The sequence below is a fragment of the Simochromis diagramma genome, unplaced genomic scaffold, assembly GCF_900408965.1.
Source record: "Simochromis diagramma unplaced genomic scaffold, fSimDia1.1 OVJJ01000507.1, whole genome shotgun sequence".
Taxonomy (NCBI): Eukaryota; Metazoa; Chordata; class Actinopteri; order Cichliformes; family Cichlidae; genus Simochromis; species Simochromis diagramma.
In genome coordinates this window covers 82583-103772 of record NW_024387321.1, presented here as the reverse complement: position 1 = coordinate 103772, position 21190 = coordinate 82583, and the positions used below count along the sequence as shown (strand labels likewise).

General features: G+C 41.2%; 3 protein-coding genes across 5 annotated transcripts; 2 read left to right on the top strand and 1 right to left on the bottom strand.

The window, feature by feature from the left end:
* The first annotated feature begins 1269 nt into the window (after positions 1 to 1269).
* On the top strand, positions 1270 to 10917 carry LOC120717683. Its single transcript, XM_040005879.1, has 5 exons — positions 1270 to 1280; positions 4197 to 4461; positions 6524 to 6670; positions 6788 to 6937; positions 10760 to 10917. The coding sequence occupies exons 2-5, from the start codon at positions 4290 to 4292 to the stop codon at positions 10915 to 10917; spliced, it is 627 nt and encodes a 208-aa protein (XP_039861813.1). The 5' UTR covers positions 1270 to 1280; positions 4197 to 4289.
* Positions 10847 to 12448, top strand: LOC120717674 (zinc finger protein 239-like). The gene has a single exon (XM_040005873.1). The coding sequence runs from the start codon at positions 10951 to 10953 to the stop codon at positions 11854 to 11856; it is 906 nt and encodes a 301-aa protein (XP_039861807.1). The 5' UTR covers positions 10847 to 10950; the 3' UTR covers positions 11857 to 12448.
* Positions 12449 to 16448: 4000 nt separating this feature from the next.
* On the bottom strand, positions 16449 to 20115 carry LOC120717672 (Fc receptor-like protein 5). Of its 3 annotated transcripts, none has more exons than XR_005692248.1 (4): positions 19809 to 20115; positions 19484 to 19729; positions 18315 to 19397; positions 16449 to 17140 (listed from the first exon to the last, which is right to left on the bottom strand). XR_005692248.1 is itself a non-coding variant. In XM_040005872.1 (3 exons), exons 1-3 carry the CDS (start codon positions 20095 to 20097, stop codon positions 19078 to 19080), a joined length of 855 nt encoding a protein of 284 aa, XP_039861806.1. In that variant the 5' UTR covers positions 20098 to 20115; the 3' UTR covers positions 17837 to 19077. The 3 variants fall into 3 exon arrangements, 1 of the variants encoding a protein (XP_039861806.1); XR_005692249.1 differs by lacking the exon at positions 16449 to 17140 and having other exon boundaries at positions 17837 to 18749; positions 18858 to 19397; XM_040005872.1 differs by lacking the exon at positions 16449 to 17140 and having other exon boundaries at positions 17837 to 19397.
* Positions 20116 to 21190: the final 1075 nt, after the last annotated feature.

Below are 21190 nucleotides of genomic sequence, written 5' to 3'. Positions count from 1 at the left end.
TGGACAGGAAACTGCAGGATCTAGGACTGAGCAGCTCCCTCTGCAGCTGGATCCTTAACTTCCTGTCTGACGGACGCCAAGTGGTCAGACTGGGCAGCATCACCTCATCCCCCATCACACTGAACACTGGTGCTCCACAGGGGTGTGTACTGAGCCCTCACCTGTACTCACTCTACACCTACGACTGCACGGCCACTAACAACTCCAACATCATTGTGAAGTTTGCGGACGACACTACAGTGGTGGGTCTTATCACCAACGGTGATGAGACGGCTTACAGGTGTCAATCAATCAATCAAGGCTTTATTCGCCACATGCAGGTTGCCCTGCAGTGAAATTGGACACCCCCCCCCCCCCCCCCCGACCTTACACACACAACACAGACATCACATGGGGATACAGATCGGAGATTGGTAGCGTTATAGAAAACAAACACTGAAATATACACTACAATGGGAAAGTACAAGAGGAAAAAAAGAGACCTCTACTCATGCCGGGCTCCTGGGAGGACAGCATGAGAACAGGAAACAAAAAAACTCCTCTGCACAGAAAAGCACATAAATGTCCACAGCACAACATTATGGAGCACGTGACAAGCCACAGGGTCGGGTGGGGGGTGAGGAGTAGTCTGAAGCAAACACAGCAGCCATCCTGCCCATTCCAGCGCGGGCTCAGACCCACCGTGTTCCCCAGGAGGGAACAAGCATCGAAGGCGTTTGGAAAGGGAGGGGGGATGAATGTATGCACATCAGTGTATATGTCTGTGTGTGCGTGTCCAGAGTTCAGCTGAGACAGTGTCCTTCGCCCTGCTAGCCTAAGTAAACAGTCTTCCAGCCAACCCCGGTGGCCTTGCATGGAATGGGAAGAACAGTCTAAACACAGTTGTTATCAGGGAGTTGTTGTTCGGCTTCAGCCTTGCGACCGCAGCTGGCGCCAAAAGGGTATCCGCATGAAGTGATGATGGTTTTTACTTTAGTGCGAACAACTCATATGAATTTCAAAGCAGTTCTAACAGTCCAACACTGGTCTCTCAATCTCCCGTTGGAGAGCCGCGAGCTTCTCCATGATGTTATCAAACTTGCGCTCTGTGATGTTGTCATTCTTGTGCTCAGAGAGCCAATTCTGAGAACTCACGACCGCAGTGAGCCTCCCCAAGATGTAATCCAGTCTGCACTCAGAGATCTTATTATGAGTATTCACGGCAGTCGTAAGCCTCTCAAAGATCTTATCCGTGCTGCACTCAATGAGCCCATTTTGAGAAACTCACGCCTCTTCCCATCGTTTTAACGCCTCTTCCCATCGTTTCAATGGGAAGACAACCATCTCACCCTCAACGTCGCAAAGACAAAGGAGTTGATAGTGGACTTCCGGAGGTGCAGAGAAGTACACACCCCCATCACCATCAACGGCGCTGCTGTGGAGAGAGTGAGCAGCTTCCGGTTCCTTGGTGTACATCTGGCTGAGGATCTTACGTGGTCAGTACACATAAACAAAACAGTGAAGAAGGAGCAGCAGCGCCTCTTCTTTCTCAGGAGACTGAAAAGATTTGGCATGAGCCCCCGCATCCTCAGAACCTTCTATCGCTGTGCCATTGAGAGCATCCTCACTGGATGCATCACCACCTGGTATGGCAACAGCACCGCTTACAACCACAAAGCTCTCCAGCGAGTAGTGCGGTGCTCTGAACGGATAATTGGAGGTGAGCTTCCCTCCAGGACATCTACAGGAAGCGGTGCCTGAGGAAAGCGGGGAGGATCATCAAGGACTCCAGTCACCCCAGCCATAAACTGTTCAGACTACTTCCATCAGGAGGTTCTGCAGCATCCGGTCCCATACCAGCAGACTGAGAGACAGCTTTTTCCATCAGGCCATCAGACTGCTGAACACGTCATAGACACCTCAGCTTCACTACTAGAGCTTCAACATTATGCACTCCACACTGCATATAAATGCCACTTGTTTTGAACAATATCCAACTACCAACCTCTGTATATTTTATATATATTTTATTTTATTGTTTACTCTATTTAATTTGTAAAATATGTATACACACACACACACACACGTAGAAAAACATATTTAGTATACACATCCAGTAATGCATACACTCTTATATTGTACATCTATTTATTACTCTCAGATTTAGCCAATCTTATATTTTTGCTTGTTTTATGTTATTGTATTTTTTGCACACCTCTGTTGCTGTGAAGCTCGCACTCAAGAATTTCACTCGCATGTACTGTACCAGTGTACCTGCACATGTGATGTGACAATAAAAGTGATTTGATTTGGATTTGATTTGGTCCTGTACTCTATCATCAGCAGGACGGTATGCTGACTGTCTGACTGTATGGTTCCAAACACTATCACCAGCCGAGAAAGAGGAAACCAGCGGATGTCGCGCTAAACAACAGCAGCACGTTTAAGCTTGATCAGCTGTTGTTAGAATTTATTTAATATTACTTTCTAGTATCAGCTGATGTTTGCTGGAGCCACAGCTGTAAACCTGCTGGTCATGATGTCGGTTTGGATATGTAGTGAGAGGGAAACATGAAGATGAAACCAGGAGATGTCCTTACTGAACCATCAGAGCTGAACAGGTGATGGAGAAACAGGTTTACCTTTTAGGTGACATGAATGAGTTGAAGGGAAGTTATGAACTGTTTCTGAGAGACAAATAACACCAGGATCCTTTTCTAAGTAGCTGACAGCTGGTAACTGTGCAGGGGCGGGTCTAGTTCTGCCAGGGGGCAGGTAGGGCATTAACAGGGAGAGGGGGGCACAAACTTTTATTTTTTATTCTCATTTAAAATGTCTCGCTTTTAATAAATAATTATCTGAATCTTACAACCAAAGTTTTTATCTGATATAAAATGTATAGAAATCACACATATACCAACATGACTGTACATCACTGTCACAACAGCGTTTTCATTCAAAGGCTTTATGGCTTTAATACCTGGGGGGCCGGTCTCTCGTCAAAATGCCCAGGCCGATTTTTTGTCCCAGTCCAGCCCTGCGCACGACAGGCAGTGAGTTAATCTGAGAAAGTGCATTAAAAAATAAATGAGCGGGCCAGCGGTGCACATCGCACATTAGTTGTGCCGCTTCTTAATGACAGTATCTTAGCTAACAACCCCAACTACCAGATTCAACTTGTAATTGGCTAAAAAATAACTTAGCCTACCGGTGAGAGGGACGTTGCTAGCTGGTAGTCTTTTCAAGCGATGTTGAAATTTCCACATTCCGACACTTCAAAAGCTTCAGGAGCTATCTGCTCAGCGCAGCATCAGCACCACGGAAATACACGGATACATCCGTAGACTCAGGACAGAATTCACAATGGGTTTTCGGGGCTTTCAGGTGTTTGGATCAATGTTTTCTTTTCTGATCAAACCAGAAAGCTTTAATTAGCAGCTGGGTTTGTCTCGCATTAACTGGTTGGACACAGAGGACATCGAAATGCAGCTGATTGAACTGAAAAGCTCGACTCTGTGGGGGTCAAAGTTTGTAGAATTACGGACGCAGCTGGAATCCACAGCTGTGCGTGTTCATGGAGCTGCATGTTCACCTGCTGGACGTCACTACCTGACAACTTTAACTGTCTTCAGAACATTGCAGAGGCCTTATTGACAGTGTTTGGCTCTACATGTCTGTGTGAGCAGACTTTCTCTCACATGAGTCCTCAGGTAGCTGTCTGAATGCTGGACACTGGGAGACCTGTGTCTCTGAGTGGGAGACCAGAGGTCACATTAACATGTGTATCCCTGTATTAACAAATATGCCATATTGGCCCAGTTTATTTTTCTTATCGTTACCTTATTGTTGTGAGGAGACCATAAATAGCATTTGGATTTTCTGTTGTACAGTTCATTTGCTGTTATGGATAAAACGTGTCTTTTTTTGTTTCCAAACAGCTGATAACTATTCGCTGACAGCTGCCAACATCTGTGAACAAATATAATTCTGTAAAGTTTTTCTATATAGTGTGTAACTGTTAATATAGAGCGTTATTACATCTATTGCTAATGCAATCATATGGCACACTGACTTCTGAGGAAATTTTAGATGCACTCATCACCAGAAAGGTTGCCGACCCCTGGAATAGATCCATACACTGATATATATATAACGGAACAAAAAGTTCACCTGCTTTTATAGCCGGAACTTTATAATGTGACACACAGAGGAAACAGTCCTGGCGCTACGTCTAAGTTAGCCGCTTGTTGAAGCTGGAAAACGGTTGCATTCGCGTATAACAGAGAAATATTTGAGCTGTCAAAGTAACGATGTGTTCCGTTGAGTATTTGCGAGAGTTTGTTAGCGAGAGACTAACGGCTGCTGCTGAAGAGATATTCGGCGTCTTTGTTAAAACGATGGTCCAGAATGAGGCCGAGATCAGTCAGCGCAGACTGCAGGATATCACTGTGAAGTTCCCCAAAATAAAGTTACACAGAATCGGTAGGTAACGCTCCGATGGTGTTAATGAACCCAGAGTGGTACTGCTATGTGTTTGAGTACTGGTGAGCTGATGGACGGCGCTACCGAGCATGCTCACGTCTGTGATGTGATTCTTAGGTAAGCGTTAGTGAGGTTTGGGGTGTGTCCAAATTCAGGGGCTGCATCCTTTAAAGGACCCGGCCTGCCCGTGCACGAAGGCCGGGAAGACCGGAAGTTAGCGGCTTCTGTAGGTCTAACCTAAGACGCGCGCCTCCTGTTGCCTAGCAACCGTGACAGTACCTGTTACAACCCTTGGTGACCAGCATGCTCGACAGAAATAGAGAAAATCTTTATTTTATGACTTTTATTGGAGAAAATTGAGATGTTTCAGTGTCCTGTGATGATTCACCACAGCCATGGGCTGAGTCACAACGGTAATGTTAACTTCCTACATTATTAAGCCTGCAGCTATTGATTATTTCTAATGATTATACCATCAATTAATTGAGTAATCTGATAAGAAATACTTCTGTCTTATTAATGAGCAGTTATAAATATTCAAAAGAGAAACAAAAATGAATAGAATAAACTCCTCATTGGTTCCATTTTTGAAATTGCAATGTTTTAAACTACATACATCTATTTGTACGTGCCATATTTAATAAAAACAATTGTTGAAAGAAAACATTTTCTTAAATGCAAAAAAATATAAATAATCTCAAGTATGGTCAAAATCTATATGCAATCTAAACGCAGGCATAAAAAAATTAGTGTCGAGGATTATTTATGATCACATTGCTTGATGAATCGTAGTCCTTCATCTCTCCCCTTGCAGCTGGACGCTTGCAGAGGGAAGTCAAAAATGGCAGTTGACCAAAAATAGCAGCAAACATTTATCAAGTATCAGTTAACTTGCAAGGTGAAAAACACAATTTTGAGTTCGAATTGCATGGACTTGTTTTATATGTTTTAAACAAAGAGAAAGGGGAAATGGGACATCCTGCTGATATGTTCAGGTTGTATGATATAAGCATGACAAAAACAGAACAGAAACTGGGTGAGTGTTTCTCCATTCACTGTCAGTCTTGTTATTTGTTGCTCTATGCAGGATGAGAGCACATTCAACTAAAACACAGCATGGTTAAGTTAGTCCTTGTTTTATCTTGGGATAAGGTGGGGCCCTTTAAATCAACTCTTTAAAGGGCCACACATTACACACCACTTTTTAGTTAGGATCGCTAATATGATGAGTATCACAGACACTCAGATTCATCCCATCACTGTCACTGACCACTAACACTACCATGCAGTGGTTTCTATCTTTTTGACATTACTCTAAGAACAAGATTTCTTAATCTTCAATCATCCTCACGATTTAAATTTGTAACGCTCTCAACCCCCAGAATTAACAGAATTTGGACAAACTGCCCGAAATGCATTGACAGAGACATTTCAGGGATATAGACCAGTCTGCGCTCCATATGGGTTAATTGTTAAATGCGTTAGTTGTGATGACGGCACATTAACGCTGACAGCACTAAAAAAATATAAAGTCCCCAATTTGGGATTTCTTTGCTTTAAACCAAATAAAAGAGGTAAACCTAAGGATGTAACCAAAGTGGTGTGCCGCTTGTGCAGACGTATAGTGCGAGCAAAGCTCTCAAACACGACTAACTGGCATGAGCATGTACATGTCCACCATCCGGCTGAGTATGCTAGGCTATCACCAGCTTCTGCAGCTCTCTGAGGAGGGGCATTTGCTCGCAGATCAAAGAGGGTGCTGTTAAAACAGCGCTATTATTTTTTTTCTGTTGACTTCTATGAGCTCCATCATGATTAGCAAACCTAGTCATGGGAAAAATAAATAAATAAATCGCCCTTGTAAACACTATCGTCAATAGTCGATATATTGTCCAATTGCCCAACCCCAGGCTGATCATTTTCATTTCTATCACACGATGTGGATCCTCTTGGTCCTAACACTCTATACTCCTTATCAGTATAGATCAGTGTTTCAGTACTAAGTATGAGTGTTTTTCTGTCATCACACATGTAACCTTGTTTTGTCCCTTTGTCTCGATAGACCTCCCACAACAACTTGTCATTAATAATAAAGATGAGGCTCTTATAGAGCAGCAGCAGCACTGTAACCAGGAGAGGAACTCCAGATTGGTCCAGGAGGAAGCAGAGCCTCTCCTGATAAAAGAGGAGCAAGAGGAAGACTGTTCCAGTAAGCTGCTTGTATTAACAGGAGACCAGCACCTTTATGGTGACTTTAACTAAATAGGAGTGGTTGATGAACCCGACCCAAACGTTAACCAGTTCCTCTCTCAAACTTCTCCTGTAGTGGACACCAGAGACCAGCAAGGAACTAAACGTGTAGAAATGGGATCAACCACCAATGAGGAGCTGAAGCCAAAGAAGAAATGTCACAGAACCAAAAATTACAATGTGGACATCTCTCCCATGTCAGGGAGTCACTGTAACATGGACACAGGTAAGAAATCTGTACATATAACGATCGCTCCCAAGGCCCGGCCCCGGACAAGCAGCAGCAGGATTATAACCATGTTTAAGCTCAACTTTAAAATATCAAGTATTAAGTGTCTTTGGTGCCTAGATGAAAATCAGCCAGAGTGTAGCAATTAGACATTTAGTGCTTTTCTAAACAAATGTTCTTGCTGTTCAAGAATTGGACGACTTGTTCCTGTCGTGTTTTCTCTCTAAATGCTGCGTCCTCATCACCAGCTGTAGCCCTGGCATAGCTGCAGTGTGTCCAACCCAGTGAGAATAAGATCATCAGGATTATTGAACGGGAATATTGTTCATCAATCCTTTGTTCAGTTCAGTCCTACTGATCCCTTTGACTGTGGCCTCCTCCGTTAGGCTCATGAGGTTAACCTGCTGGTTTACACTGTGCTGACCACAACTAAGAAGCTCACGTCTTGGTTTCTCAGACATGTTTGTTTTTCAGTCAGAGAAAACAAAATATCTACAATATTAAGTCGGGGTTAGAGGAACATTTCTCTGTAGCCACCACGTCACCATACGCTTCCCAGAAACCCCAAATGGTCAAAAGTAGAATTATAACATCACCGTACTCTCAGCAGTATTCAAATTTTAAGTGGATGGTTCAACAAAAATGTGTTGATTCAGGAAGGACATTTGAGCCCCTTCACACGCAGAGAAAAGCTAGTTGGAAAACACTGGCAGCCATCTTGAAAACCCATCTTGTGGTTTGTTGTAGGTTCATGTTCAAATTTCTGTCCACTGTTCACTCTTTGTGTCTCTTTGTAAGTAGTAAGTAAGTGAGGTTTATTTATTAAGCGCTTTTCGTAGACAGGCAGTAGGGCTGCTCAATTAATCGAATTTTAATCACGATTACGATCTGGGCTTTTAACGATCATTAAAAATGACTGAGCCGATTATTAGCCCCTCCCTCGTGCTTTACTCTGCCGCTGCTCCGTGTGGCAAATCGAGCGCACCTCTCTGCATTTCGAACAGGGCGTCACAACAATTAAGAGGACCCGAGGAAAGCTAAGCAGAAGTTATTTGGAGACAGTGTTGCCAACTTAGCGACTTTGTCGCTATATTTAGCGAGTTTTCAGACCCCTTAGCGACTTTTTCTCTAAAAAAAAGTCGCTAAAAAAAGACGTGAAAGCGCGTATCGCTTTTACTCTCAACAAGCAGCGGGTGCTGTAACGCAGTCAGTTCTTCTTTTACTCTTTTACTCTTATGCTGTTTTGTGGATCACAATGTTTAAAATTAAAACTACTTATAAACACACACACACACACAAAGTAACTCCACCAGAGCGCCTATTTTGGGTCACTTTTGCCGGTCCAAGCCCGGGTAAAGGAGCAGGGTTGGAATTGTGACATTTAAAAAAACAATAATTGCTAAAAGAAATTTAGTTTGTAGTTCTAAATAAATTCTAAATGCATTTAGGACGTTTTTTTACTCACTTTATGTCTCTTCCATGATGTTATTTCTCTCTCAACAACATGGGTTACAATTAGATTAGCATGACCAATTATGCAAATTAGGCGATGACGTCATTTAGCGACTTCTAGCGACTTTTAGGACAACCAATAGCGATTTTCCTTACTGAGGAGTTGGCAACACTGTTTGGAGAGGAGAGTGACGGCCGTTGGTTGAAAAGAAAGGTAAAAAAAAAACTTAAGTGGTGTGGAAACATTGTGGGTTTACGGAGTCAGACGTGGATCAAGTAGACACAGTGTGTAAACTTTGCTACAGTGTCGTAGCTGCACCAAAGAGCAACACTGCAAAGTTCACTAAACATAGATGTTTACATTTTTCATTTATTTCTTATGTTGCAAACATTTGCACTGTTATCAGTATTTGCACTATTTTATATTATTTTTTAAAGTCATTATTCAAACACATTGTAATTGTTAACCCTTTAAAGCCGGTCAGAGCTGCACGCTCCGTTTTGTGTAACTATTTTTAAATCCCTGTAGAACCTGAACCGTGTAAGCTAGCGCAATAATTTTTTTGCATATGAAACTTAAATCTTATGCCATCAGCTTGTCCTCCGTCACGGTTTCCTTCCACATAAAGCTTTGCAAATATTGCATAAAAAGCGCTTGCAGGAACAAAAACATAATATTCCAGAAACACGCTTTGCTGATCCGATCAGCTGTTCATAACACTTCCCACAGTGAAACAGATGTCAGCGCGAACTATCGCATATCCGCCATTTCCTGCCCGAAACCGGAAGTGACGTCATTTTCGCGGAAAATGGACGTTTTTTTTACTTGTAGGCCTTAAAAGCCTATACTGGTCATGTTAGACTTTTCTGAATAGTTGCTGGTATGCTTAGAACTCGAATGCACAGCTGGAATAGTTTATTTTGATGCTGTTTTCTTTGCAAATTTTGCATCATAGGATTGGTTTTTTCGTTTTTCCTGCAGTATATAAAAATATCTGTATCTCCAAAATAAAACTATGAAGACACTCAAGATAAATTTCCTGTTGTTGTAAACTATTTTTTGCAACTTTTTTGTATTTAAAGTTTGAGGGATAAACCTCTTAAATTTCTCCAAGTAGAAATATATGTAAAAAAAACAAAAACGATTTTCAATGTTTTTGTAGTTTATTGCACTTTTTTGCAATTAATGTAGTTACTATGGACTTAATGCATACATATTATTAAAATATGGGCTATAACAGTTGTATTGATGTATAGCAACTTGAAATACTCCCACAAATGGCTCCACAGCATGTAAAAATATAATATAAGCTCTGACGGACTTGGTTCTATGGTAGGTCTTAAAGGGTTAAATAAATATCGTCAAATATTTGTGATCTCAATTTCAGTGAAATTAATCGTGATTATCATTTTTGCCATAATCGAGCAGCCCTAACAGGCAGTCACGAAGCGCTGTACACAAAGGTTAAAATAAAGAAAACATTAAGTAACAAAATAGACAATATAAACAATGCAAATTCAAAACAATTCAGAAGTGTTGATTAACAGAAGGCCTGTTTAAATAATAAAGTTTTAACTGCTTTTTAAAGGATTCCACAGAGTCACCAAACGTAACTGTGGTGGTACGACTGAAAGGCTCCGCCCCCTTTTGTCTTCAGTCGTGTTCGGGGAGAAACCAACAAACTCTGAGCCTGTGAGCGAAGACAACGAGCAGCAGAGTATTTTATAAGAAGCTTGGATAAATAATCTGGGGCCATTTAGTGCTCTGTATGTTAAAACAAGAATTTTATCATCTATTGGGAGCCAGTGTGAAGAATATAAAATGGACTACAGTTAGCCAGAATTCATTTGTTTACATGTGACCAGCTGATAATAGTTTAAACTTTCTTTGTCCGGCCTGGCTTTCTGCTTCAGGCTTCGTGTGCGCTCACATAAAATGAGGTGTTTCATACACAGATTACTCCAATCAGAAACTTTATCAGATGAAAATAATAAAATGTTGATTAAAGATCTGTACAGAATATAAAAAATGTGTTGCAAATAAGAGAAAATTCATTCTGCAGGGAGTCTTTCATCTTGGGATTTTGAGCGCGAAGCAGTAAAATAAGTATTTCAACTCAAGTTGATTGTGTTAATCCTGCTGTTTATTTTTAAAATGACAGCTACACATTAGAGCGCTGAAGTTCGCACTAAAAACATCTACCCTAACCTGGACCTACAACATGCTGCACACCAAACAGCTTCAGCTGAAGTGAAACCTGAACCCACTGGTGTTAACAATCCGTTGGCCGTCACAAAATTTGCTTAGATGTTCATTTGTATATGAATACAGCACTGACTGTTTTATGTGCCACTTTGTCTCTCCAGACCAGCTCCAGCAATATGTCTGCAAGGAGGAGGTTCTCGAGGACTTGTACCTCTTTAACCTGGAGAACTCTGGTCTGGATCACAGGACGTTGGATCGGCTAAGATTAAGGAAGAATGGACGGAACTTTGCACAAGTCAGGAGAGACAGGAGCTTGTAATTGACCAGGAAACCAATCCATTAACAGTAATTTATGAGGAAAAAAAACTACTGCCAGCCGAAACCAAGCAGTCACCTGCTCCTCTCTCACAACTCTCTACATCAAAAAAGAACGTCCACAGATGAGAAACCATATTCTTGCAACACTTGTGGGAAAAGATTTAAATATGCATCAAAGCTAAAAATACACACGAGCATTCACACAGGTGAGAAGCCATTCTCGTGTGATGCATGTGGGAAAACATTCAGGAGAAAGGATAACTTGTTGGTCCATATAAGAACTCACACCGGTGAAAAGCCATATTCCTGCAGCATTTGTGGGAAAGCGTTTAGAGACAGCTCAAATCTGATATATCACATTAGATTTCACACAGGTGAGAAGCGATACTCGTGTGAAACATGTGGGAAAAGATTTTATCATAAAGGCAATTTGACGGTGCACATGGCGACGCACACAGGTATAAAACCTTACCACTGCAAGATTTGTGGAAAAAGATTTGCTTGCTTAGCAAACTTGAAAATTCATGCAAGGACTCATACGGGTGAGAAGCCATATTCTTGTGCGACATGTGGCAAAACTTTTAGTCAGAGTACAAATCTGAAATTCCACACAAGAATCCACACAGGCGAGAAGCCGTATTCCTGTAAAACATGTGGGAAAAGTTTCATTCAAATGAGGGATTTGACCGTGCACATAAGGACTCACACGGGTGAGAAGCCCTACTCCGGTGTAACCTGTGGTAAAAGCTTCAGTCAGAACAGTCATTTGAATGTCCACATGAGAACTCACACAGGTGAGAGGCCATATTCTTGCAAAACTTGTGGTAAGACTTTCAGTCAAAATAGTCATTTGACTGTCCACATGGGGTCTCACACAAGTGAGAGTTCTTGCAAAACATTTGCAAAAACTTTTAGTCAAAATGAGAACTCACACAGCTGAGAGGCAGCGTCTTTGCAAAAGTTTCAGTTTCATGTCAGCAGTTGGCAAAGAATCACATTAAACTGGATCTCTACACCGTTAGCTTCTTTACTTGAATCTGTGGAACATGCCAATGACAGCAGAGTTTGACAGGCATAAAAGAGTATTTTGTACCAACAAGGAGCTATTAGCTAAAAAAGTAGCATAGTGTGCAGTGTGTCCTTAAATAACTTGAAACTACACAAGAAAGTGTGTTAGTAATAGGGTGACTGTCAAGCAGCCATTCTTAGAAAGGAACACGTCAAGGATGCTAACTTACCCAAGAACTAGACTGAAAATCAGCAGCAGCAGGACATTTGGGGTGAGACTCCAAACCTTGGGTCAAAAGTCATACATGCATACAGGAGAGGGTAACAAAAGCCGTATGTAAACATGGTGGAGGCTCTGTGGTGATTTGGAGCTGCATTTCAAGCCAAGTGGTGTAAGGGATCTTGTGTGGGATCATCTTATAAACCTTTTAAAAACATGGCTTCAGTGTATATGTAAATATGTATATACATCTGTATATACATATGTATATACCAGTATGGTACATGTACTGTATTGGTCCCAGTGTAGGTCATAGTGTGAGTTGTCCACTGTGTGCTAAATTTGTATTCAAACACTAACTGAAAAGTGTGTGAGTCTTGGAAACATTTATCTGTTGAAAACCTTTGTTTCGTGTTTTTTTGGTGAGTTCTGAACCTTTTTGTCCCACTTTGAGTATAACATTAAAACTTGATTTGTGTCAAAACTGCCTTTTAAACTAACTTCCTTTTGTCAACGAGGTTTCAATATTTACTTCCTTTTCTGATGGACTGATTTCAAATCTTTCTTTCTGTGTTTCAAAACAACACTGGATACAAATTCATGTGACCATTAGGTTCTGTACGGTAAACGTACACTGATACTAATGCAAACGGAAAACGTAACGTTCACGGGGGTCCAACAAAAATAAACACTATGTAGGAAAATCAAGCAAACTGGGATTTATAATAAATCATCCTGAAATAAACCCCATATGTGTGACCATGTTTGTGCAAATCTTCGTCAGATTGGCCCAGCCGTTAAGGAGGAGGTGGGGTACGTACAGATGTGTACGTGCATACTTTGTGATTAGGGCCGGCTCTACGCTGGGGCAAGAGGGGGCAGCGGCCCCTTAAACAAACATCCTGCCCCGTTAAGTCAAACTTTTAGACGTTGAAGGACAATAATAGATTTCCCACAAACTGAATATGGACAAGATTTAGTACATTTACTACAGTAGCTCTCGTTCGCTCTTTCCTCCGTACTCTGTGTGCAGGCTCACACAGCACTCAGCAGAGATCCCTCCCCCCAGCTAAGGCATCCAATCACTGTCAGTATGCAAATGAGCCTGTGTCAGGTTTCTCAGTAGGCAGGCTAGAGCAAAATGAAGCAGCAAATCTCTGTCGTCTCGTGAGATAATTAACTAAAAATTACATCTATGTTTGTACAGTGTGTGACTATTGTTTCAGTACAGACGTGTTTCTCTCTGTGAGCCTGTCTGCTGCACAGACCCGACACAAAGCCGCCCAGCTTTCAGCTCTGCAATCAACAGTTCCCTCATTTCATATACTAAAGTAATCACAGTAATCACACACACACTTCCAGCAGCTCACAAAGGGAAGTTAAGGTCCTAAATCCCTGTCGTCACACCATGTTACATACAAGGAAGAGGAATTGGGTGATCTTGACCCATGACAAGTCCATGACATATAACTTGGATATGGAAGAGACATGGTGATTCGAAATTTTATTTAATCCTATTTTATTCTTACTTTATTTTGCACATTTATTTGAGAATTAGGCCACCCAAGATAAATTTTATATTGTTGGTTGTAAAGGTCTGGATGATAGTTTTGTTTTATTTTTCTGTTTTATTTTTCAAGACTTGGTGAATTGACTTTATTTGTATAACTTGGCCCTTTTTAGTTTTGTTAATATTGGGTTTGAATATATTCGATAGAAGCCATCCACTTAAAGTAAATGTTTTTAGTTGTGATAATCTGATGAAGAATATTTTGTTTTAGTTTTTGTTGTTTTATTTTTCAGTTTTACCCCTGAGGGATTGCCGCCTTGGCTCTGTGACAGACTGGCGACCTGTCCAGAGCGTACCCCGCCTCTCGCCCTATGACAGCTGGGATAGGCTCCAGCGCCCCCCGCGACCCTGAAAAGGATAAGCGGAAGCGAATGGATGGATGGATGGATGGATTGCCGCCTTAACATGATCGGGGGTTTGCAAGCCTCAGTGACCCTGAAAGCTAGACCAGCAGAAGCTTAGCCTTCAGGTGGGACATGCAGATGGTCAGGATTTTATGTTAGAGGCCTGACAAAGTGCAATCCAATTACATGACAAAAACAGTTATCCAAAGCACCCCACCCCCAGCCACACTGCTCTTATGCTGAGAACTAAAAAAAGGTATAGGACATAAATGGTAATTTGGGATTTTTTTTTTCATTTCATTTAATGAGTTCTTTTTCTAGAGTGGAAGGACTACCTACTTTCCAAAACAGATTTGGGTGCACAAGTTTGAAATTATTTTTGGTTGATGATGAATTTTGCAGTTGTATCATCTGATCTGTGGCCTTGTGAGCCATCAAATAATTACCACCTGGGCTCAGTTAGATCAGTTGGTGGGGATAAAATGCCGGACAGGCCTGGCACACCTAAAGCTATAGTGAGGGTATGCTGGAAATGCCCATAAAATTCTTTAACTCCCAGGACTTCAACAGCATTCCGAGGGAGGCTGGGGACACTGAGTCCGAAAGGACCAGTTTTCTAACCCTCCATTGCTGAGGCTGCTGCAAGGAGCTGCAGAGGTGGTTGGAGCCTGGTGGTTATCCCCGAACCAGATGGTGGAGACCGCAAGTGAAAGGAGCCATCAAGTGTGAAGTGAAAGGACTTCGGAGACAGCTCATGGGCACCAGCAGGCCAAGCGAACCGCAGCTCGGGCAATGGCTAAAGCAAAACTTGGGCTTGGGAGGAGTTCAGTGAGGCCATGGACAAGACTTTTGGTCTGCCTTGAAGCATTTTGAACAAAACTTCAGGCAATTCAGGAGGGTAAAGCCGTGCTCTCCCCCCACATGGTATATAGTCCAGGTGCTGCTAAATTCAACTGAGGGCATGGAAGGAATCCTTTAAAACCTCCTTAACCAAACTGACACATCGTCTGTAGAGGGTACAAGGTTTCACTGAGGTGAAAACAACTCTTGGGTTGTTGTGGTTAACTCTTTGGTGGATGAGCCCCTGCGGTCGATCACTTTCACCCTGAACTAACTAGGATGACTCTTAAGTGATGAGTAAAGTGATGATGACTCTAATGGTCAATGACTGACAAAATAGGAGAACAGTCAATCAGTCCGTTTTTGTACAAAAGGTGCAAACCTACTGCCATAAAAGAGTGTTATACTCTTATTACTTAAATTGTTTTTCTTAGCATTAATTTGTTTTTCTTTTTGGCAAAAAAGAATAAAATCCAGTCAGCTTCTACCACTTATCCAGAACGACACTGTAGGATGGGACCATGAAAAGTAAAGTTGGGGTTCCAAAGAAAGACAAAAGAGAGGATGACACAATTATTTATTTATTTATTTTTACCAAAAAAGGTTGGCCTTGTCTGTGGGTGATAGAAGTGAAACTCATAGCCACGTCCACATGAAAGAAAATCTGTGACTTTTATATTTAATATTTTAATTTAATATTAGTTAGATTACTTAATGTGTCTCTTTGTTATTTCGCTGAACATCTAATCAATGCAGGCAAACACTGTGTGCATGTGTATATCACCTTTCCCTGCATCTGCCGACTTGGTGCCAGGCAAAAAAAGATCAAGCTTCTGGGTCAGCTTAGCTGTCCCACTCCCATCTCCCCACACCCACATTCCTGACACTGAACCAGCCCCACTGATATCTGGAGGAGTAGGTGAGTGGGAAAGTTGTTTTGATTCTAGATATTGTTTATTTGTAAATAATAACTTATACTGCATCCCGCATCAACAAAGCGTTTCTGGAGAAGTGGCATTGCTCTCTGTATATGTTGCACTCTGCCCATGACTTGCATGTGATGAGAGAGCCTTCAGTGGGCTAAAACAGCCACAACTGTTTGAGGTCCACTCTGTCTCAGAAGACAGACACATTTCTCTTGGCTCTACTTTAAAAATTGATGTCCAAAGTTACATTTTTCCTAAACTTAATTTTAAAAGTAAAAATGTTTAAGCTGTAAAAAAAAAATGTACATAATTTATCGTTGAGAATTTAAATTTATTTCAATCCAAAATGTTAGTTTATTTGTATTTATGTATTTGATCCAGATAATGATATCTTTATTTTTTGGAAAAGTTAATGTTATGTTAATTATGGTCTGTATTTGTATAGCGCTTACTAGTCCCTAAGGACCCCAAAGCGCTTTACACATCCAGTCATCCACCCATTCACACACTGGTGATGGCAGCTACATTGTAGCCACAGCCACCCTGGGGCGCACTGACAGAGGCGAGGCATCTGTCATCAGTTTTCTTGGAAACACTTTTACCAGTATAAGTAAATCCATTATATTGTACATAAAGGTGGGCCAAGCATGTGTCACGTGTGTGATAATCAAAGAAAAACCTTTAAGTGTGTAGAAAGAACAGTTTAATTTCATCATGATAATCATTTTATTTCACAATGAAAGACAGTGAAGGACAGCTGTGCATGTACATGACTCCTGTAAGTGGGCATTTGTTATGGTAGCATAAACCGATTAAACAGTTTTCTTTACTGAAGGAATATTTCAAAACTGAGATTTGTGGCCTCCTCCTCTAAACTAGAGAAACTTGTGCGTGCATTTGTGTCATTGTTCAAAGATTACTGTCCTGTTTTATAGGCTTAAATAAATAATCTCTTTCACACCTCCGAGTGATCCGACTGCTAATGCAGAAAAAAATAGCTAAATAGATGGATAATATATGAAAAGTGTTATAACATAACATAAAACCTGCAGATACAGTCTGGTTTTTGTGTTTGTTTGTTTTTAAGACAGTTTAATCACAAGATATTAAAAGAATATCAATTAGCTGTAGAGCACAGAGACATCTGCTCACACACCCCTATCTGGAAAAAAAAGGTCATCCTGAACCATGATGGAGACAAAGAAGAACAGCTGTACATTTTATAGTTGCCTCTTCTTGTTTCTCTTTGATGTTGATTTCTCCATGAGTGACATCTTCTGTTCTCACTGCTGAGTCGACTGCAGCTGCATCACTCTCTGCACAAGAAAACACATAAAGCGAGCATCAGTGCAGGCAGTACAGTCCTACAGATACTGCTGCTGTTACATTAACGATGACATAAAAATCATTCAGATTAATTATGCGCCAATATTTTGTGCAGGACTCAAATGCGACATGATGGAAAACTGATCAGATCCAGCAGCAAACATCAGCACACTACTGCAGGTAAAAATCATTACAACTAATAAATGTCTTGTTTATGTTTCTTAAATTTATGGGCTTTTTAAATGATAAAAACGTGTTATTGTCGTTATTATTTATTTAGTATTTTCTTAAAAGGTCAGACTATGAATAGTAAACACAGCCACACATCAGAAAACAGAAAAATGTAAAAAGTAGTAAAAGTCAGTGGCACCGAAGAATAGAAAGGAGAGAAACAACTAAACCTGTCCTGTGGGTTTCTTTTAAACCACCATATCCTGGATTTAAGCACAACATGTCATTTTTTCCCCCCACTATCAGTTTTACTTTCACAGCGCCAAATTATAACAGCTGTTGCCTTGAGGTTCTTTCTGTCAGCTGGCGCTAAATAAGCTAAATTAGCGTTTTTAGCTTAGCTTGCCCTGGATTCAGCTTTGACAAATATGATCGACTGTTTCCAGTAGAGTTCCATCATCTTGTCATCTTTTACCCTCTCAGAGCACCGTGTGTTTGAGTGTCCGGACCATTGCATTTTAGATTTATTCATGTCTTACACATCATCCCAACTCTTTGGGTAACTGAACAACTTTAACTAAAGTGAATAGTTAGTCTAATTCATTACTGCGCCCTGTTTGAAATTAAATGTTTAGCACACAAGGAACAACAACTCACCATTAACAGACTTCTACAAACACAGAGCAACCAGCATGTGATCTACAGTATGATTGTAGGCTTTGACTAAGCTTTTAAAATATGTATCACTAAAATGATCTATACATTCTCTTAACCACTGATCAGGAAGCAGGAGGGCTGGAGCTTCTCCCTGCTGGGATAGTATGAAAGGCGGGCTGCACATCAGACAGGTTTCCAGTACATCACAGGGCTAAGAAAGACAACTTAGCAATCTTACACGCCTACATCTAATTTGAAATCACTAGTTAACACCTATCATGTGTGTCTAGACTGTGGGAGGAAGAACTCAACACTGTGAACTGTTTTAAGCCGTACCACGTTTTAGTTTGTAACCATGAAAACAGGTCTGTGATGGTCACTGCCACTCAGAAGAACAACCAGAATGCTTTGCAGTTTGTTACTTCCTAATGCAGGCCTTCATCTCCTCCTGAGCTAAAAGAAAAATAACTATCAGGACATTTTATATCTGCACATTAAAGCCCATGACCTTTGTTCTCATTTTGTCTGAATGTCTATATTTAATAGTACAAAAGACACAAATTATATGTGTTACGACCCGACTCGAAATGACCGTAACAAGAGCGGGGTGTCGACTTCCCACGCCCAAACAGACACAGCCACAGCATCGGACTTTTAACAACAATTTATTCACAACAATGACACTCACGGTAGTGGAAGTGTATGATTTCAGGGTGAGCTAAGGCCAACACAACAAACAAAACTCAACCTAGGCTTCGGTTCCCCTCTGACCTGTTCAGGGAAAAGAAAACAAAGAAATGACACAAATAACACAGTCTGACCTCCCTGGTCTAAGAACACAGGAGAAAAGAAGGCTTCCCAAAATAATCGGCAGCTCACCCCTACTTGCTCCGCACTTCACACACATGTCTGACTTTAACTAAGTAGCTATGGCTGCGGCTGCGGATGCGGCTGCTCCGTCTGGACCTGAGGCAAGTGCATGGGAAGTCTGCCAAACCCCACACCGCAGCACTTCAGTCGTCCGTTTATAGTTCACATCCACAGCAGGAACCAGTTACATCAGGCCGTTCCTCTGTGGCCTGTCCAGAATGTACCTCACCTACCTGGGACAGCCTCCAGGATATTTATAATAAAGAAAACTCCACAGAGCTGCTTTTAACCAAGCTTCAGCTTTCCTTTGGATATTGTTTAAAATTGAAAAACATACTAACGTAAAACATTCATGGAACACATAAAGAGTGAAAGTCTCACCTTTAAGTTTGCTTTCAACATGTCGTTCCACCAAAACAACCAGTAACATCACTACTAACACAACACAGACTGTTCCAGCTGTCAGCAACACGGGGAGAAGTGGAGAGGAACCAGCAGAAGAGGCAGGTGGAGGTGTGGATGTAGGTGGAGGTGTGGTGGTGTGTTTGTCTAAAATAAAGCAAACACAGTCATTAAGTTGTCGTCACATTGTGAATGTTGAAAGCTGCAGAAACACAGACAGGTGAGTGTGTCACCTGTGACAGTGATCCAGCTGGATGGAGACTCTCCATGACCGCTGATGTCACACTTGTAGAGGCCTTCATCAGACCTGGAAACATGCTGGATGGTCATGTGACCTGTAGAGTCTTTCCCAATGAAGATGCCATCTTTGAAGAAAATGGCTGTGAGGTTGGAGGGAGTGGTCTTTGTTTTACAGAGCAGAGTGACGTCATCTCCCTCCATCACAGGGAGGACAGGACTCTGCAGGATCACTGATCCACCTCAACACAGAGACAAACTACAGCATTTCATCCATTTACACACAGCTTCATCAACACTAACTCCACACACTCAGCTTACCAGTGACTGTCAGCTTAACCATGTTACTGATGGTACTCTGATTGGACTCACACCAGTAAACTCCAGTTTCCAATGAGTAGATGTGACTGATATTACATGAAGAACCAACTGGTGTTCCCCACTCCTCACACTCAGCTCTGGTGTCTCTGTTTGTGTTTCTCCTCAGAGTCCATCCAGCAGAGCTGTCGTCCTCCTCACAGCTCAGAGACACAAAGTCTCCTTTAAAGAACTGAGAGCTGCTGGGACTCACAGTCAGACGAGCTGTGAGGGTTACAATTAAACATTTCATTGTTTAGCAAAGTAATAATTAAACTATTTTTTCTGTGGTTAGGGCTTCCACCTTAAAGATGTTAGATTAAGCCAAGAAACAAATATTTGAAATATTTAAAAGAAATCACTGACCTTGGTTTGTTGTCCAGTAAAGCATTGAAGCCATAACTAAAGATAAATGACACTTAGGTTAGTATTTGATAATAACTCTTTTTTGAAAGGAAATTTTAGCTTTATTCATAGATCTCTGGTCCACTCACATTATTGAGCAGTCACGGAAATGTGCTACATGTGTTACACGTCCTCTCTGAATACTCCACAGTCAAAAAATGCTTTTTATTAACAGTTAGTCTGATTATAATTAGAAATGGGAAACATTGTAACTCTGAGCATGAAGTCGTGTGTCCACTTTAAAGATAAGCTGATATAATAACTAACTAAACTCTGTCTAGTTCACTGGTTCACAGGGTAAAATTTCCCGTTTAACCTGCTGTTCAGTCCATTCAGCCTTTTTTCTTCTCCTCCATTATTGTTTATTAACAGAACAGACAGTAAAAATTCAACATTTAAAAGAAAGATATTCTTCACTTACAGAGCAGACATAGTAGAGACGCGTCATCCATTGTCCTCTTGACTGATGTGGCCTGTTTTCTCTTTTTGTCACAGAGCAAACCCTGCCCTCCTCCCCATATGCTTTTTTTTTTGTCTATATGTAAGATGTGTGTAACAAGTAGATTAAACTAGAAAATCAAAAATGTTGTTGAACAGAAAATAGTAAAAAAGCAGAATCTCCAATGTTTAGAATGTTTTTGCTCTTTGAAAAACATCGACTCGTTTTGAATTTGAAGCACTGCACAAACTGAGAACTGTGGAGACCAAGTGACAGTTTTTCCCACATATATATCTTTAGTTGCTCAAAACATACGAGCCTCCTTTTTAGAAACTGGTCTGTGCCCATAATCATGTTTGCAGTCTGCATTCATGTTGTTTTACACCAGTTTTGACCCCACTATCTAAATGCTGAAGCATTCGACCAGACTATGTTTTTACAATCTTCTCTGATGTTAGTGAGCCTGTGTGAATTGTGACCTCAGTTTCCTGTTCTTAGCTGT

Bases quoted from the DNA above. Each gene is read 5' to 3' on its own strand.
- LOC120717674 (XM_040005873.1), top strand. From the start codon at position 10,951: ATGAGGAAAAAAAACTACTGCCAGCCGAAACCAAGCAGTCACCTGCTC.
- LOC120717683 (XM_040005879.1), top strand. From the start codon at position 4,290: ATGTGTTCCGTTGAGTATTTGCGAGAGTTTGTTAGCGAGAGACTAACG. The intron at 4,462-6,523 runs GTAGGTAACGCT...TTGTCTCGATAG, and splicing joins AATAAAGTTACACAGAATCG to ACCTCCCACAACAACTTGTC. The intron at 6,938-10,759 runs GTAAGAAATCTG...TTGTCTCTCCAG, and splicing joins TCACTGTAACATGGACACAG to ACCAGCTCCAGCAATATGTC.
- LOC120717672 (XM_040005872.1), bottom strand. From the start codon at position 20,097: ATGAAATGTTTAATTGTAACCCTCACAGCTCGTCTGACTGTGAGTCCC. The intron at 19,730-19,808 runs GTAAGCTGAGTG...CTCTGTGTTGAG, and splicing joins GGTTAAGCTGACAGTCACTG to GTGGATCAGTGATCCTGCAG. The intron at 19,398-19,483 runs GTGACACACTCA...GCTTTATTTTAG, and splicing joins CAGCTGGATCACTGTCACAG to ACAAACACACCACCACACCT.